The sequence below is a fragment of the Hippoglossus hippoglossus genome, chromosome 11 (assembly GCF_009819705.1).
Source record: "Hippoglossus hippoglossus isolate fHipHip1 chromosome 11, fHipHip1.pri, whole genome shotgun sequence".
Classification (NCBI taxonomy): Eukaryota; Metazoa; Chordata; class Actinopteri; order Pleuronectiformes; family Pleuronectidae; genus Hippoglossus; species Hippoglossus hippoglossus.
This window is the reverse complement of record NC_047161.1, coordinates 11,892,119-11,908,766: the sequence shown is the minus strand read 5'-3', so window position 1 is coordinate 11,908,766 and position 16,648 is coordinate 11,892,119. Positions and strand designations below refer to the sequence as shown.

The 16,648-nt window shown below is 40.8% G+C and overlaps 1 protein-coding gene across 3 annotated transcripts in view; it reads right to left on the bottom strand.

Moving 5' to 3' along the window:
• The window catches only part of vps50 (VPS50 EARP/GARPII complex subunit), a 103,732-nt gene that overhangs the window by 67,588 nt on the left and 19,496 nt on the right, over positions 1 to 16,648 (bottom strand). For all 3 annotated transcript variants that reach the window (XM_034599986.1, XM_034599989.1, XM_034599988.1), the window contains exons 5-9: positions 15,382 to 15,435; positions 8,444 to 8,514; positions 7,767 to 7,884; positions 6,965 to 7,000; positions 6,530 to 6,612 (exon numbers count right to left, since the gene is read on the bottom strand). In XM_034599986.1, the coding sequence (XP_034455877.1) occupies positions 6,530 to 6,612; positions 6,965 to 7,000; positions 7,767 to 7,884; positions 8,444 to 8,514; positions 15,382 to 15,435 (362 nt within the window). The remainder of the gene's footprint in view (positions 1 to 6,529; positions 6,613 to 6,964; positions 7,001 to 7,766; positions 7,885 to 8,443; positions 8,515 to 15,381; positions 15,436 to 16,648) is intronic.

Here is a 16,648-nt window from a genome sequence, read left to right as displayed (position 1 = left end):
CCCATTCTTTCTCCCCATTTAATGCTTGTACTGTCCAGTCAATAAAGGCCAAATGCCCAAACACTCTTTAGTGTTTACGGTTGCCACCATCTTGCACTTTTGATATCATTTGGAGCAAGAGACTGTGCAGTATAGTGATTGTGGAGTGAAGTCCTGCCGATACACGAACCTGACCAATCGCAAATCAGCCTCGGTTGTCAACTGTGATTTTTCACTTCAACTAACATTAGTTTGTAGTTGTCGTTATGTCGTGTATCTTTATCTTTAGGTTCTCTCTCTGGAGACATAACCACATCACTGATGTCCAGGAATCAAGGTGATACAAAACGCACATGTTCCATGTTGCTTAGTTTAACTGATTTGAATAAGCCGGTATTTGCCATAGCAATGATAACACCAGAAACTCCCTGGTACAAGATCAGTACAGCACGTCATTGCCAGTATCCTCAATGGAAACTACGACCTCTAGCCAAGACAAAGAAAACACAACGAAGTGAGAGGGCTGGCTCCACTACAGAGATGTGAAATGATCAATGTCAGATCCTGGCTTCCTCAGAAATACATCTCAATGTCCATATGCAAGGCCCAGGAGAGGCCGAACAAAGGCTCACAGTTCTTGCGGCCAGACCGTGGAGATACTGCCGAGGAGCAGAGGCCAACAGGATAAATGCCCTGTTCATCAGAGAATGTTCTAGTGAACTCCCACACAGCAGAGTGGTGAAGTAAGAGGAGGCAAAACCACAAACTGAACAGTTTTGGAAAAGCACATTAGAGGGAAAATATCATCCCACAAAACCAGCGCTCAGAGACGAACACACCTGAGAGCAAAGTGGACCAACCACAGTTTCCCAGAACAGAAACCTATCACTATCACCACATGGCAGACTCCCAACAACACAGGGCTGATTCTGGAACAGCTTGGGTAATAGTGAAATATGTGTATCTGCTTTCTTGCCAAGAACTACAGTGGATGAGATGACTGACACAACTCTAATGTCTGTAGGTTACATGTGAAGCAACGGGTTACTCTGCTTAGACTAGAAGCAGGGAAAAACCGAGGTCTTTCCAAAGTTGAAAACTACAAGAACAAGCACATCTAAGAACCTTGATGTTGAGAGGTCAAGTGAAATCCAATACCCCAGGTGACCTGCTGTTATTGTGTCCACATGCTGTATATATTACCTAAAGACACTGTCCGGACTCCAGTGTGAGTACAGCTGCAGCGCCTCCCCGCACACTGACACCCTTCCATGATCAGATAGAATGCATAAATAACAGATGAGGAGGAAAACCTAATTAACAATCTGCTCCCCTCAGGGAACAAGAGGATTGAAATAGAGTTAGGTGGAAATCGCGGAGGTTATTTTGCATCCCATTTTCAATTATCCCTGGCAATAGGTGTCCACAGGGCCCGGAGGCGAGTCTCTCAGCAGTGACTTGCTGACGCGCTAAAGCATCAATGTGGGGTTCGCTTCAAGGGTCAGCCGGATGCAAAGATTTTGCAAGACGACCATTTTTGCTGTAGCCATGTTACAAGGCGGAGAGGCAATAAAGTTGCAGGGGAAGGGCTTTAAAGAGTGAAATGCAGTCAGGAGGGTCAACAGCAACCACAATTATGCAAGTGAGGAAGAGGCGGGGGGTTTGCAGGAATAAGGCTGTGAAAAAATTATCTCAACAGTTTTTTTTTTGTTTTCCTCAAGTGCAGAATGTAACATAGATCTCTGGCATCTCTAGATAAGTTGGGTGGGTGCAAGTTTAGACATGTGGATCCCATGTTGACCTGGGCAGTGACACTAAAACCGATATTTGGCAAAATGAATAAATTGTGCTTTTATTTGTTCGTTTGTTTTCTGGATGAGCCTCCGTGTAAAACTCGGATACAGTCCAAGGACCTTGAGTCCGTTTCACATGACAATGCACATCTGTTGCCTGCTTGATGCCAAACTCCATTGAGATTTACACCAGATGTGAAAACAATCCGCTCGAAACAATTGATAAAAATAAAATATTTCAGTTTTGCTGTGTGTGATACTGGCTGTCTCGTGGTAGTTAAAGCCTTGAGGAACCTTTCCTCCGTTTCACAGTTCCACATTTAGACACCAACAACAACATTCCTCTTTCCTCAAATATGTTCACATTTGTGCAGGTTCATCTCTCCCGGCAGAGCACTGTTGGTAAACGTCAATGAGGTGATGAAACCCATCCTGCAAGATTTAAAAAATCATCTTTCACTTCGGATGTAGTGAATCGCCCAGATGGTGTAACGCCTGTTGTCCATAAAACACACTACACAAGTGTCAGGTTGGGCAACAATTGGACTGATATTGTGTAGTCTGACCCAGTTATTAGTTTCAGGCAGACTACTGCACAGTTTTTATTAAATATGTGGTAGCTCACTAATAGAACAAACTGTCTGTTATTCTGAATACTCAATCCAATAACTTATGTAAAAATCCAATTAAATACAAACATTTCATAAGGTGATTAAGTCTTAATTAAAATACCCCATAATATGACCTGCTCGTCACAAGAAGAAATTACGTGTCAAATACACAAAGATGAAAATGTTATTTACACAATATTTAATACCACTTGATCTTGGACCTGAACAAATTTCATTGGCTACACCTCCGACCCCCCCCCCCTCATGTTGTCAGCAATCTATAGATATCTATATTCAATGAAAGCAGCCGTAAACACACATTTTATAGTTTAAATATAAACTTGTGTTTGTTATTATGATTATACATGATACATGATTCTTATATTTATAAGTGTGATTATGATGTGTATTATATATTTATATCTGTATTTATCTGCTTTCTGTTTTTGTTATCTCTTAAGTGCCTCAGAGCATTGTTAAAAGGGCTAGACAAATAAAATGTATTTATTATTAATATTATTACTATTTTACTATTTGACAGGGAGGGACTCACATGCACTAATACACACATACATGCACTAACATAAAAGCACGCCCAGGTTGGACACCAAAAAAAAGAACAGAGAAGCTCCGATCACAACACAAACAGAAGAAGTGTGATTTCATTCCCTGCTCAGGACGCCATCACTCCTCCATATCTTTATACATCTTCTTCCTTATAAACATACATGTGTAACAGAAAAGATAATGTTGACTATAGAGGCAAACAAATGTCCTGTCATTCAGCCTATTTTTTATGTGTGCAATCAAATCTGCCCGAGAGGAAAAACAACAGCTCCAAAGCGACGCGTTCAGACAAAAGGATGACGACTGACTTTGAAAATATTCCTTAGATCCTCCTGCTGTCGTGAGGGAGGGAGGAATATGATCGTGAAAGAGCTGCAGGCAAACACACGCCACGACAACGGTTACATCTGGAGAACTTTTTAAAAATCTGCTCAGGGATACAATCACCAGCAGCCTCCAAAAGAACATATACTGTAAAGACAGAGACGAGGAGGAAAGCACCGGGGTTCTGAATTCATATGTGAGCCGGTGCAGTGTCTGCAGTGTCATGAAGCCTGCACAAAATGGTTTGTGTGTCTGAGAGAACACAAACATCCATTATACACGCGTTTATAGCTGATCCACCCTGTACTTCAAATAGATTAGAAAACCTGAACGAACCCACTGCTTCAATACTCAAACGGCTATTAACTAAAGTGGAGGTCTGGGGGAGATTCACAGAGAATAACCTGTTCGAGGAGAATGGAGATTCCTTTTTTAGATGTAGTGAAAACAAACACTTAAAAATTGAAGGAAGGTGTAAATCAGTATGAAATCCTGCTTTCTCTGTGGCAAAGAATTGAGATTATTATTCTCATTTATGACACTGGTTTGTAAGAAACAATACATTGTGCATATCTCTCTGAAATTTTTGCAGAACATGAATATTATAAACAGATATTAACAGATGTGACGAAAATGATTTTAAACATAGTTAGCATCCTTATTCATTTCATTTGAATGAATAAGGATGCTAATTCATTCAAAAACAGATTTTTTAATGAATTTTTTTTTTTTGTCACATCTGTTCATATTCCACATTCAACAAACCATGGAATGAAATGGCTGCTATACATGTAGAAATGAAGATTTAAGAAAAAACTGATCTGTTATCATGTGCATGGTCTAAACAGGAAATCCCATTTGTTGTTGTGATAATTATTGTGTGGGTCACATAAGGACAGAGGTGCTCTAAGCTACAGTACACTTAATTGTTTTAAAGCCACAGCAGAGCTCAGAGTTTTTCCAACACTATGCTCACATGCAGGGGTCTTAACCTACCTAAAGGCAGACCCTGTGGACCGCCTGATGAAATTGGCCTAAGACGGGCGTGAGGCTGTATAAGTGCCTTAAGGAAATACTGACTTTTAAAAGGTTGGGGGCAGCGACAAAAACGCAGAAGAATTGCGGATATGAGACAAAGCCTCCAATAAGAGCATTCGACCGTACACGGGGAAACACGACTACAAGGTTAAATCAAAGTGCAGCAGACCGACAAGTAGCTGCTTATGGAGGGCGGCGCTGCAAACACGGTTCCAGCCACGCTGGGCAGAGAGCAGTTTGGCAGAGATGGCAGATGTGTGATCAGGGCACTAATGTTTAAAACTATACTACATGCATAGTACAAAAGAAAGAACAGGTGTGGATGACAATCACAGACACATTTGATCACACGTCCAAACTGCATGTGAATACAGTGACAATGATGATTTGAAAAACGTCTTTTTAGGACATACACGAATAGGCCGACTGCAGAGGGTGTTGTCATTGTTGGCAAATCGTGCACAGGTTTATTCTACACACCTCCACACCCCGCAGATTCTCATCATCATGGATACAGAACACGATTAATTGTAATGAATTAATGTTAAATTAATGACACTGTGAGAACAAAAGTGGTATCCACACAAATACACAGCAGCTGCAGTTTGGAGGGAGCAGTTGGAGCAATTTTCCGCACCACAACAATCCTCTGTGCATAATATTGTCCTTTTGATTACAATTTCACAGCACTCACTCTGTGTCTTAAATGGCATCATCGCGGCAAAAACCCTGTGTCTTCTGCTCCACTGTCAATACACTGTGGTAAGTGAATGTTGTTGTTGTTACTGTTGACAGTGGCAAGGAAGTGTTGACACTGTCTGCAGTTTCTAATCAAGAGACCGGTTTGAAACAAAAAGAAAAAGAAATGTTGGAGTAATAACTTATGTGTGTTAATGATGATGATGCGTTTCTGTTACGTGGATGCGTGTTAAAGCAACACTAAGCACATTGTTTACCTTACATGAGTAGCTTCAAAATTAGTTTGATGGTTCACTGACTTGGAATAAGGAGAATGGAGACGCTTTCGTTCCCAATCCTCACTCCTCACTCTGTCCTTGATCTATGTAACTTTGGTGAGGTTAAACTTTAACCGTGAACTGTAGAGCAGTTAAAAAGATTTAAATACCAGCGTTTATCTCCAATATTCAGCGAGGAAACCTGCAAAGTATCAAGGTTATCCACCTAAGCGACTGCTTAGTAAAACTTATATAGTGTTGCTTTAGCGAAGTTAGTCCCCACACATCTTTGTATAACTCTTTGTCCGGGTGTGTGAAAGGTAAAACAGTAGGAGGGAAGAATCCATCGATGACGTGCAGCGCTGATTGATTTTTAATCAATACACGAGAAAGCAGCACTGAGGCGCCCACCTACTGCCACAAATTGAGCAAAATTACACAGGAAATCAAAAGGACAGAGACGATTCTCCCTCTGGTATTCAACATCTTTTCCAGTGAGCTCACGAGAGAAATCTTGCTTAAGAAAGCATGCTTAAACACAGTAAATGTCCAACACACCCTCATTTCTTCTTTCAAATCAGACTTGTTAAAAGAGCGGAGAAGAGAGGGGAAGAGGTTTGTTACGTCATGTGGGGACACTAAAAAGATCTTTTTATTTTCCTAATGGTTCCAGCTGTCTGCCTGTCTCTCTCGATCTTATCAGCTGATACTATTCAATGCAACAACTACTCAAGATCTGAAAGCACTCAACAAGAGAGATAAGCAATATGCTTAAAGCTGACCGACTGCATTCAAAATATAAAAACATGTCTCCCTCAAACTCCTCAAAGATACGGAGGTAGCAGTCAGGGTATTTTCACTGAGAATGTCCTGCTTAGACACTTTTCATTGGGCCAAAAGCCAGATAGTAAAAACTCAAGAAAACTGATCTGACGTCATAGTGAATGCAATCGAATTACCAGAGGGGAATGACAATGAGTAAAGTAAAAGGAAGTAAAAATGCCCCTTTAATTAGACTTTATTCACTTTCGACCTTGTGAGAAAAAAAAGATAAAAAGACAGATCTGCATTTTAGAGAAAACATCGGGTCATGATTTAAAGGGGAGCGATTTCCTGGTTTTCAAGAGTTGACATCATATTTATGTCATATTCTGATTCATAATGATCAGGTAAATCAGAAAATGTTTCTCATCCAGCCATAAATAAATAAACTCCAAGCTATTTTCATTTGGATACAACAAAATATCTGTTCATACTGTACCTGATGCAGCTGTAGTGTTTAAAGGTGCTGGCAGCTTTCTGACATTCCAGACAGAGCTGGATTGCACCTGGGTAGTCTTCCTCCTAAGAAACAGAGACGTCAGGTCATTTACTGTTTATATGTTTTTTTTAAAAAGCACAGGCTTTAATGTACAGTACCGTATATACGTATACCATACATTAATCAATAACATTATCTTCTTTAAAAGGGTTTGTACAACAGATGACCAAAGATCACACAGTGGTGGTCAGATCCATTCAGTGGTCTAAAGCTGACCTTCACAAAAGATCAGCATTTGTCAGAGCATCTAGTGTTTGTGTGGGTTTCATTTTCCATGTGGAATCCATACAGATTTTTAACCTTTCAAGTCAATTATAGACATATATCTGTAAGTGCTTGCGTGCGTGCGTGTGTGCATAGAGGGGATTACAATACCTCAAGCATCTCGCTGAGTCTTACATCCGTTCTTTGCTGTGAGGGGAAGAATGACAAGAAGAAGACGTGAGTGCAGCATAAAATCCCGAACAGGCCTAAATATTTTAAAACTACAATTACTTCCCTTTGGTTGTATGTCTCTGCCAACCAGTGCAGTTTCAGTCTACATGTTTTTTTTCATACGTTTTTTCACTTGATTTAAACCTAAATAGTCCAGAGGAAGAGTTGTGATGATGATGATTGTGAATTACATTGATCTGTAACATGTTACATAGTGTGAATGACATTACATCAGCTACAGCTCAGGGTAGAGTCTCACAACAGCTGATTCAGATTCCCAAACAAAAACAGTGAGAGGGAAATTAAAAACCTTCCTCAAGACGATAGTGTACATGATTTATGTTGCAGGTCAGAAATGACACATGAGCATTAATCAACTGGAACAAAAAAATAACTGTGACATTTACTACAGAAAGGTATGTTAATTAGCTTAAGGAGCTGAGTTTTACACAATAAATTCAAAGACGGAAGTAGAGTTTTATCCTGCTCAAGCAGATTTGACTTTCATTACACATGCACCACACTGGATGCTGGAACAATCTGTGAGAGGCCTGGCAGCCATGTTGCCAGGTACTAATTTAAATGTGGAGGTAATCAATGCAAAAAGCATGTAATTACTTATAGGATATATAAGCGGATGGATGTTTCCTAGGTCTTTGCGACCAAAAAGCATTTACAGCAATATGCAGTGTACAACAATGTATGTTGCATTGCATGTGACTGTGTGATGTGCACATTTTACCAGTGTCTTGATGGTCCTCAGAGACTTGAGCAAGCCTGTCAGCAGTTGTCGTCTTCTCTGATTGGCAAGTAGACCCAGGCTGGCCTCTGTGAATCCTTCCTTCGACACGCTCAGTTGTCTACACACAAGATGGTATAGTACAGAAACAATAAAGCATCAACACAGGTTTTATATTGCTAAGTTTGCAGCACAGGAAAAATAATAAACCAGTAGAACTTTGTACTATGTAGGGAATGGTGCTGTATATCTATAAATGTACTCACAAACAATTACAAGACCTTTGTCTTTTTACAGTGATTTTTGGAGCTTTAAACTGGTCACAAATGTAGTTGCCATGTCCTCCATCTTTATTTACAGTCTATGGTCAGTTTCCGAACAATACTCAATGCAGTGACAACACCAAAAGTTTTAGTAACACAAAGACCCCATAAGATCTCATAACCCACAAGAAAAGCGTAAAGCCTAATAAAGACAGAAATAACATGTATTTCAAGGGAAGACGAGACAGAATCACTTGTCATGTGTGGCAACAGAATGACAATATATGAGGGGAAAAGGACAGTTACCTCAGTTGCTGTGTGTGAAAAGTGAGCATGCATGTATGAGTATGCAGATGTGATTTGAATGGGCTCTTTGAAGAGCCATTTCTTTTAGTGAATGTAATAGAGCGCCATTACCTCCTTGCGTTCGTGCAAATGACTGCTGCCAGCTGCAGGTTGGTCTGTAACGCGGTTACTCTCTCCAGCTCCTGTGAACGAGGACCAGGACAGTTTTTTAAATGAAAACACAACATACTGTGTAAAATCACTGTTCGATGCAAAAACTGCCGAAAAACTGTATTTACAATATACACTGTTCTTGTAATCTACGTAGAACACCTTGATATTGTTACGTTGATGCATTTGCGGTCCCGTCAGTGAGATATGTTTCTAATAATGCCGACTTCCAAGCAAATCCCCACGTGCACCTCCATGTACAGACATGAAGAGCAGTGCTTGCTTTCACACATAGCAGCGCAATCTTCTGTGAGATGCATCCTGCTGTGAGCAATTCATGAAGATAGATGATATTCACATAGATATTATAGATGATGCTGTTACGGTGGGGACATGTAATGTCAGTGCCAAAATGTAATTCAGTTCAAGTGAACAACTTTCCAAACAGAGAATCAGACGGAGCCTTTCTTTCTTCAGCACGCTGACGTTTGGAAACGGATCAATGAGCGCTCTGCTCTGCGGATTCGGTTATAAAAGCCACGTCAATGACCTCTGCAGAGGACAAGCGCGCCCTCGACCAAAGTAGGACCAAGAGCAAACTACATCGCCGTTTTATTTTTCGACTTTCCTCATTTGCTTTTGCATTTTTATTTTCTTGATCTGCCAGATGTCATGCCTGAGGTGGGAGATGCTGGTTGTTCGATCTGGTTTTTTTTATGTTGTCCTCTGTAGAAATAAAAAAACATTTACTGTCAGACAAGATGAGCTTTTACCAACAAACTATGGTCTGAGTAATTTTCAACGGTGATAAACAACAACAACAACAGCCTCAAAGTGGCACTTCTGCTGTTGGTACCAATTCAATGGTCCCATTCAAACTAGTGTGCCCTCGTTGACAAAGAACTTGACAAGGCCTCAGAACAGTTTGCGAGGGTCGTTTCAAGAGACGGGGGTTTTCTCTGAGGGGACATGCACCACGAGAGCCATACTTTTCTGCTCGGGGGGCGATTGAAACTGTGAACACAACATTACCCTCACATAACACTGAGTGCAAATAAAGTGTGGGTACTCGACGGGACAAAACATTTGAAACGATATTGGGGTTCTGCTCGGGATTGTTCACGCTGGCTGGGCTATCTACTCAATGTTTTACAGTGGTCATGTCTGTAATCAGAAAAAACATCAGGCTTGGGTCGGGTTTGGACACAGAAAACAATTTACTGTCGGGTTCGGCCTTGTTTAGATTTGTTTGGTTTCATAAGGGGACTGTCAGGCCCTAGTGAAAGTATGCACTCTACTGAAGGCTAGTCTAGTTTAACTTTTGAGATTCTTAAGGAAAACATGGAACAAAACAAACTGTTGCCTTTACAAATCAAACACGATGCAAACATCGATAAGCAATCATCTGCAAAGTCGCTACATTTGTGAAAGCCAGAGGGTTTCTTGAATAATAAATCATAGATCCTGGCCAGAACAGTTTCTTAATACCTGAGGGTATCACGTTGGACGTGCATTTAAATGTGTCGTCAGAAAATGCTCTCGCTCACTAAGGAGCAGGAACGATCCGGATTTGAGCTGACTCACCAAGTCCAGCTGAGGAATAATTTAGAGGCTGCGCCCAGGACACTGATTCACATGCTGGGAACAGTGCAGCCATGGCTTTAACTCCTGCACCATTTACAACTTTCAACCTCCTCCTGACTTCACCAGTATCGTGATAGGGATGAAAAGTCAAAGTTGTGAAATGAACTTATCAGTTAGTGGTACAGGCTGGTTTAATAAGTTAGTAATAGTCAGGAGAGTCAAGACGTGCACCTGGGAGAAAACAAGGTCAAATAGAGATCAGTTTCTTTTCTGTGTCTAGAAATAGAAAAATACTGTAATTTTACTGACCGGAACGCAGGGTTGAGCAAGTTGAGCCACTGTGTCAACTCTATATGTAACATCATGTTTAGAAGTGAGTTGTTTGTTGCTTGTATGATATATTCAAGATAGATCAGTGCATCTTCAGTTATTCCTTTTTCACTGCTCTCTAGTGTGTTTATAATTGAGAATAAAATCGATGGCTGTGGCTCCGGAGGTACAGAGGGTCGTCCATGAACATTGGTTCAATCCCTGCCTCCACCAGTGTCCTTGAGAAAGACACTGAACACATGACAACTGTACCGTGTGTGACTGCTGTGTAATGGAAAGGGTGAATGTGACTTGTACACACTCTAAATACACATATACCACTCATTATCAATGCACAAGTAATACTTTACACAGCAGTTGTGCACTTAGCCCATAAATCATATGGAAATACTGTGTGCATTCAATTTTGAGCACAAATCCACTCAGCCAACCAAGGCAATCTGAATACACACACACATATGGTCACAAGCTCAGTTTGTAGCCTGAGGCTCCAATTTGTTGTTAAACCACAGCTCTGTCCTTTCTGTAGGCTACACTTAACCTGACAGACGACAGAGCAGATACAGTAACTGTGCACAGTGGTGCAGTTGGTCAGTCAGAGTCTAGTGGAAGAAAAGAGGTTAAACAGCAGGTATGACTGGGATGTGGGATGAAGTAAAGAAACGCTGAGTTCCATTATCGAACAGCAAACAGATATTCGCTCACAGTAGGTATTTATGTACTGTACACATACAGAGAAGGTGAACTTACTCACGCACAATTAAACTATACAACCCCACTCCTACAATGTCCACATGCACAGCTCTGGTGTGGGAAGTGAAGGTCGAGGAGGAGGAGAGGTTCAGCCCCAAAGGAAAATACCTTTCCAAGCTTTTCTATTGAAATTTTTATGAGAGGTCCTTCTGGTGACCCTCCAGCACATTGAGTATGCAGTGGCTCCAATTTCACCCCCCTGCCTACACATCCTAACGATGTTTCAGTTGGGGTTCTGCCCTAGTTGCCTTTAAGGAGTGAGGTGAATGAAGACAGAGTTGAATGGCACTTGTGGCGTACAGGAGCAGGGATGCAATTGTACACTCACAATTTTTTCAGTGTACATGTTTATATCAATAATTGACCAGCATAAGGAAACACAACAAAAATATGTTGTGCCTGATCAGTTATTGATGCCTGTGTTGTCTTATTGTGCCTTGTGGTGACATTTAAAGTGATTGTGGTATTACTTTGTGATGCTGCTACTATATCAAAGCACTGCTTGCAATGTTTGTGGAATGGGAAGCACAATGGGGTCGGTTCTCACCATCTTCAGGAGGGATTTCCTCTGGATTCATTTATTTGTTTCTTTTTTTAAATTTTGTATGAGTGTGGATACCGAACCCATCAAGACCCCGCAGGCCGGGCTGAGCCAAAAACTTTGAAATTCAAAATTCACACACATTCACCTGAAGGGTATGAGACTCTAAGCCTTTACACATAGTAACCACCCTGTAAAATCTATTTCCTTTCAAATTTCTAATTTCCCCCGATGAAACAGCCTTCAGACTGCCGTGTAATTGGCAGTTATGACCACCAAGGTCAGACAAATTACTAATGTCTCTTAAAGAAGGTAACTGGGGAACGAAAACAAAGTCGCCGGGTGTAACTGTGACGAATAAGTGTTTCCAGTTGGATTTAATTGAATACCAGTCCAAATCCATTCTTCTGAGTGACCTGGTCAGGGCTAGCTGGTGCTAATGCATTACAAGTTGGTCTCCTACAAGGCAATCTCTTTCTCTCCTGACAAGTCTAAGGGCCACTTTGTTCCAAACCATCTCTTTTTAACTGTGGAAATAATAGAGGGCATTTATTTTGAATAGCCTATTACCTGTGTATTGAGCCAGGTTAACACCTTGAACTCACAGAAAACAACTGTACATGTGTTAACAAAAAAATGTTTTGACGCAGATAAAAATAAACACGTAAAAGCAGTTGTAAAAGAATAAATCTTAAACTAAATGTAACCCTCCACATGAGGACACCAGATCATAGACAAGACACAAGCAGTGGCCATGTGTCGCTAGTGGGTAGACGCAGGTGGTTTGTCTCAGCAGAGCTACGAATCACATCAGACACTTAGCGGGCCCTCACTTCCAAGTGCTAACGCATGTGTCCCCCGACGTGTTGTACACAGCACTGAGCACTGGGGGAGAAGTGGCATTGTGCCCTGAGGATTTTTGTCTCTGCTGCAGTTTTCTGTCTCTGAAAATATATGTTTGATAAAATTTCACAAAGAGGAGATCCAGAGACTTGGGAAAGAAAAAACGCCGGAGAAAATAGCAGACGGAAACCGAAAGAAACACCTTAAAAAGAGGAAGGTAAAGAGTTGAAAACACAGAGGAGCAAGAGGAGCAAGAGGAGCAAGAGGAGCAAGAGGAGCCTCGGGCTACATCCACACCTGGTGTCAATAGTTGTAAGAGATTTTAAAAGACTCACATTGTTCCTTCATGTTTGGGTCAAATATGTACGGCATCTGCCCGTTTTTCAGTCGATTTCATGTTTAAAGGACAGAAAATTACCAGGCTGTAAATGCTAAATACATCTGCAAATCAAGGGGCAAGCAGAAAGTGCATTGTTGGCTTCTTTCAGTCTGTGAGTCTTTCCGAATGATGGGAAATTAAGTAGGAAAGCTCTTCCGTCTCATTGTGACATTAATATGCCCTCTGACCTCGGCAGGGGATGATTGCATCCCAGGACAGTTTCCCCAGGAAGTGGTAGCATCAAAGTTGGAGTCAAAAATGCTTTTTTATTCACATGAGAGCGAACGTTCTTTTGTTCTCGCCCACCAAAGCGCAAACTGCCAGGAGGTGTCTGTGAATCTGCTGGCACCAGAAGGGCTCTTGAGACCTGAGTACATTTGTGCACAGTGAGGAGCAGGGGTATGTCTGCCAAGCTTATATATGATGTGTTTCAAGATTACGTAAAATGCACATTTATTGACTGTAATAAATGTATAATCTTTGTTAGCTTTCATATATGTGCTTATTGACATATGTTGAATAAAATTATATTAATGTAATTATATAATATATCAACTAGCAGCTAGATAGCAGTCATTCATTCTAAAAATGTTCATTACTTACAGTCCTTTTTCCAGATATAACTTGAGTCATCAAACTGTATTATCAAACACTTATGTGTTAATAAACATGAATTTACCACATATTCAATGAAAAAATAAACGTAACATTTACAATGTTTCTTTAAGGGAATCCTATCCAAAGAATATATATATATTGTCCATGTCTCTGGAGGGAATCGGATGTCTCTGAGATTGACAGTGCATGGTGGCCTCTGTGCATAGTGAGGCCGGGCTCTAGGAAAAAGAAAAACAGTGCATGTTTCAAGATGGATCTTCTATATTTTTTTTATTTCACACCTATGTGTTTCATTGCATAATCTAATCAAATGAGTGTGTTTGCTGTAACGTTAGTGTGTGAAACTCGATGAAGTTGCACCACTGTTTCCCCTTTGGTGAATGATTTAGATTGTTTCCTTCATTGTTGACAGGTTCCCACTGCTTGTTGCTATAATTGCTGTACTTTCATCATGTGTAAAGTTCCTCATTCATACACTTTTCTCAAAGGCGTGTGAATAGACCTTGATATGAAACATCTCTAGCACAAAATATAACAATAGAACTAAAGAGATTAAGCAGAGCTCTTCTCTCCTCTCCCACCGCCATTAGGCGCATGTAGGGGAAACACTGGCCTGAATGTAGGCTGAGATGTGTGAATGGAAATGCCCCTGAAATCCAATAAAGTCCCGCTGTCATTTGTAAATTGCAAAGTCACAGTGGAGGGTCTTAGAAATAATGATCAAATCACTCTTCATAGACTGACCTTCAGATGGCTCAACAATTGAAGTAATATCACCGCAGTTTCACAACATGGCAAATTTGTTAAAAGCTGCCGGTCGTCTGCCAGGATCAAAGCTTTAATGACTAAATTCAAAATGTAATGCACTCTGCTAAGCTTCAACAGTCATGTAGCTGAAGGGACTAGTGAGGTCTGACTGCTAATTCAAATAAATCAAAAGACTTCACTCAATTCCAACACACACAACCAATACATACACTTTGGTACACACACATCTTTGATATCTGGCTAGAGATACTAATGCTGGCTCCAGCTGATGACGCCTCTATTGCGTGACAGACACACAAAAAAAATGTCTTCCTTTGAAAAAAGCAGTGACACACGTAGAAGACACAGGTGAAGGTGTCAAGAGAGATTGTGTTGATAAGAGCTAACAGTTATCGGAGTGCTGTAAACATGATCACGTGAGCCACGCAGCAGAGTTAATATGTCACTTCCTGCCTCTGTCTGCTGCACCTGGCTGCTCCACCTCTCGCCTGAATAATGTGGAGGATTTGTTGCTTTTGTGAACTCGTCTGTGCAGAAAACCTCCCGCTGCGTTGTGCATGTGTGAAAAGCAAACTACGGGTAAACTCTGTAGCCAATTCTCTGGATTTTACCCGGAGGTCATGTCTGAAAACGGCTTGAGTAGGCTCCTTCCCTTTCTATCTGGCAGTGTGCTCAGCAAACTACTTGAATCCCATGGTTGAAGCTTTGAACTGACAAGAAAGTTGCTGAATAATGGCTTATATAATATAAAGTTAATTAACTTAACAAAACGCTGGTTCATTTCGGTTCATTGCAACATCACTTGCTGATCAAAGGATTTTATTGAATTAGTTTGAATTCACAACCTGATCATGGTCTGGAAAAAAAAACTAGATTGCTGCCCCAGTTTCTTACACATGGGGGAGTCAAATTTCATATTGCCATGGTTACGAAAATTCTACCTCATCTGCTTGACGGCTGGCGACCGACTCATCACATCCACTGAAACATTGATATCAAACAAGATAACCTGATGTCCAATAATACAATGAAATGTGCAGAAACGCAAAATCCTCTGATGGTGAATTGACTCTGAAAGCTTACCTTGACATAAGAGGGCTGTTTCTCCAGAATGAGATCTGCGACCTTTTTAGAAACCTACAGAGAGGAAGAGAAGGGAGAGCGACAGTTGAGCACGGAAGCAGAATATAAAAGAAAACTACAATTACTAGGGTGCAGTTGCATGCGTACGCTAGAAAGTCAAGTTGCAGTTTACATCCCTCTTATCCAGACTTATAAGAAATACGTAGTAAAAATCTGTTTCAAGGTTGCCACCCAAGATTAATGGCATCAATTCAGTAGCAAATGTGAAATATGGTCACAATCTTTCTTTCTGTTCCTGAGTAACGGCTATTTGTTGAACATTGTGATGTCACAGGGAAGTTGACCTTTGACCTTTTGCATTGAAAAAGTCATCACTTCCATTCCATCCTTTTAGATGTGGGAAAATTTTAGCTTTGTACACGGGTGTGATTTGTAAAGTCACAGTGACCTTGGACCTTTAAGCAGCAAATTCAATTCAAAACCAGTTCATTCTGGAGTCCGAGTAAATATTTGTGCCAGATGTAATGAAATTCCCTCAAGAGGTTCCTGATGTGTTACAGTCACAAGAATGGGATAAATATGAGGTCATTGTGACCTTGACCTTTGACCACCAAAATCTAATTTGAGTCCAAATGAACATTTGCTCCATATGTGAGGAAATCCCCACAAGGCTGTCCTGAGATTTCACATTCACAACACTGGGACAGGCAGACAGACAACTCATAATGGCTCTGGCCACAGTGCAGAGACACAAAGAGAGTGAAAAGACATTTTGATGTTCTTCCCAAATGTCAGCCAACAAAAAACAGTTTGGACAGTTTAATCTTGCTATTGAGGATGGAGCGAGAACAGCAATGGCTGATTTTACTTTTCAGACAGTGTCTCTGTCTTACTCAGTTTCTTTTCATTTCTTTCTCGACAGCTTTACTCTTGTTTCTGTCTGTTGTTGTTTTTCGAAAGTTCCCTCCTCTCCTTTCTGTCTTTAGCCAACTTGACTCACAACCGAGGTTAAAGTGTAATTATTTAAAGAGCATGTTCATGAAGCACAGTATTAAGCACAGTCATGAGATCAGTCTGACCCCTCCAGCTACGAATGCTGCCCACAGCTGCTTTTAGAGGAGAGGGAGAAAGCTGAAGAACCATGTAGGGCCATGTATAAACAAGGTCGTACACAAGGTCAACACGTTTCCAAAAGGTTAAAGGATTGTGAGCGATCTGTACGACTGTTTTTTGTGAGTGCATTTTCAGTAATAACCTAATTAGTTCA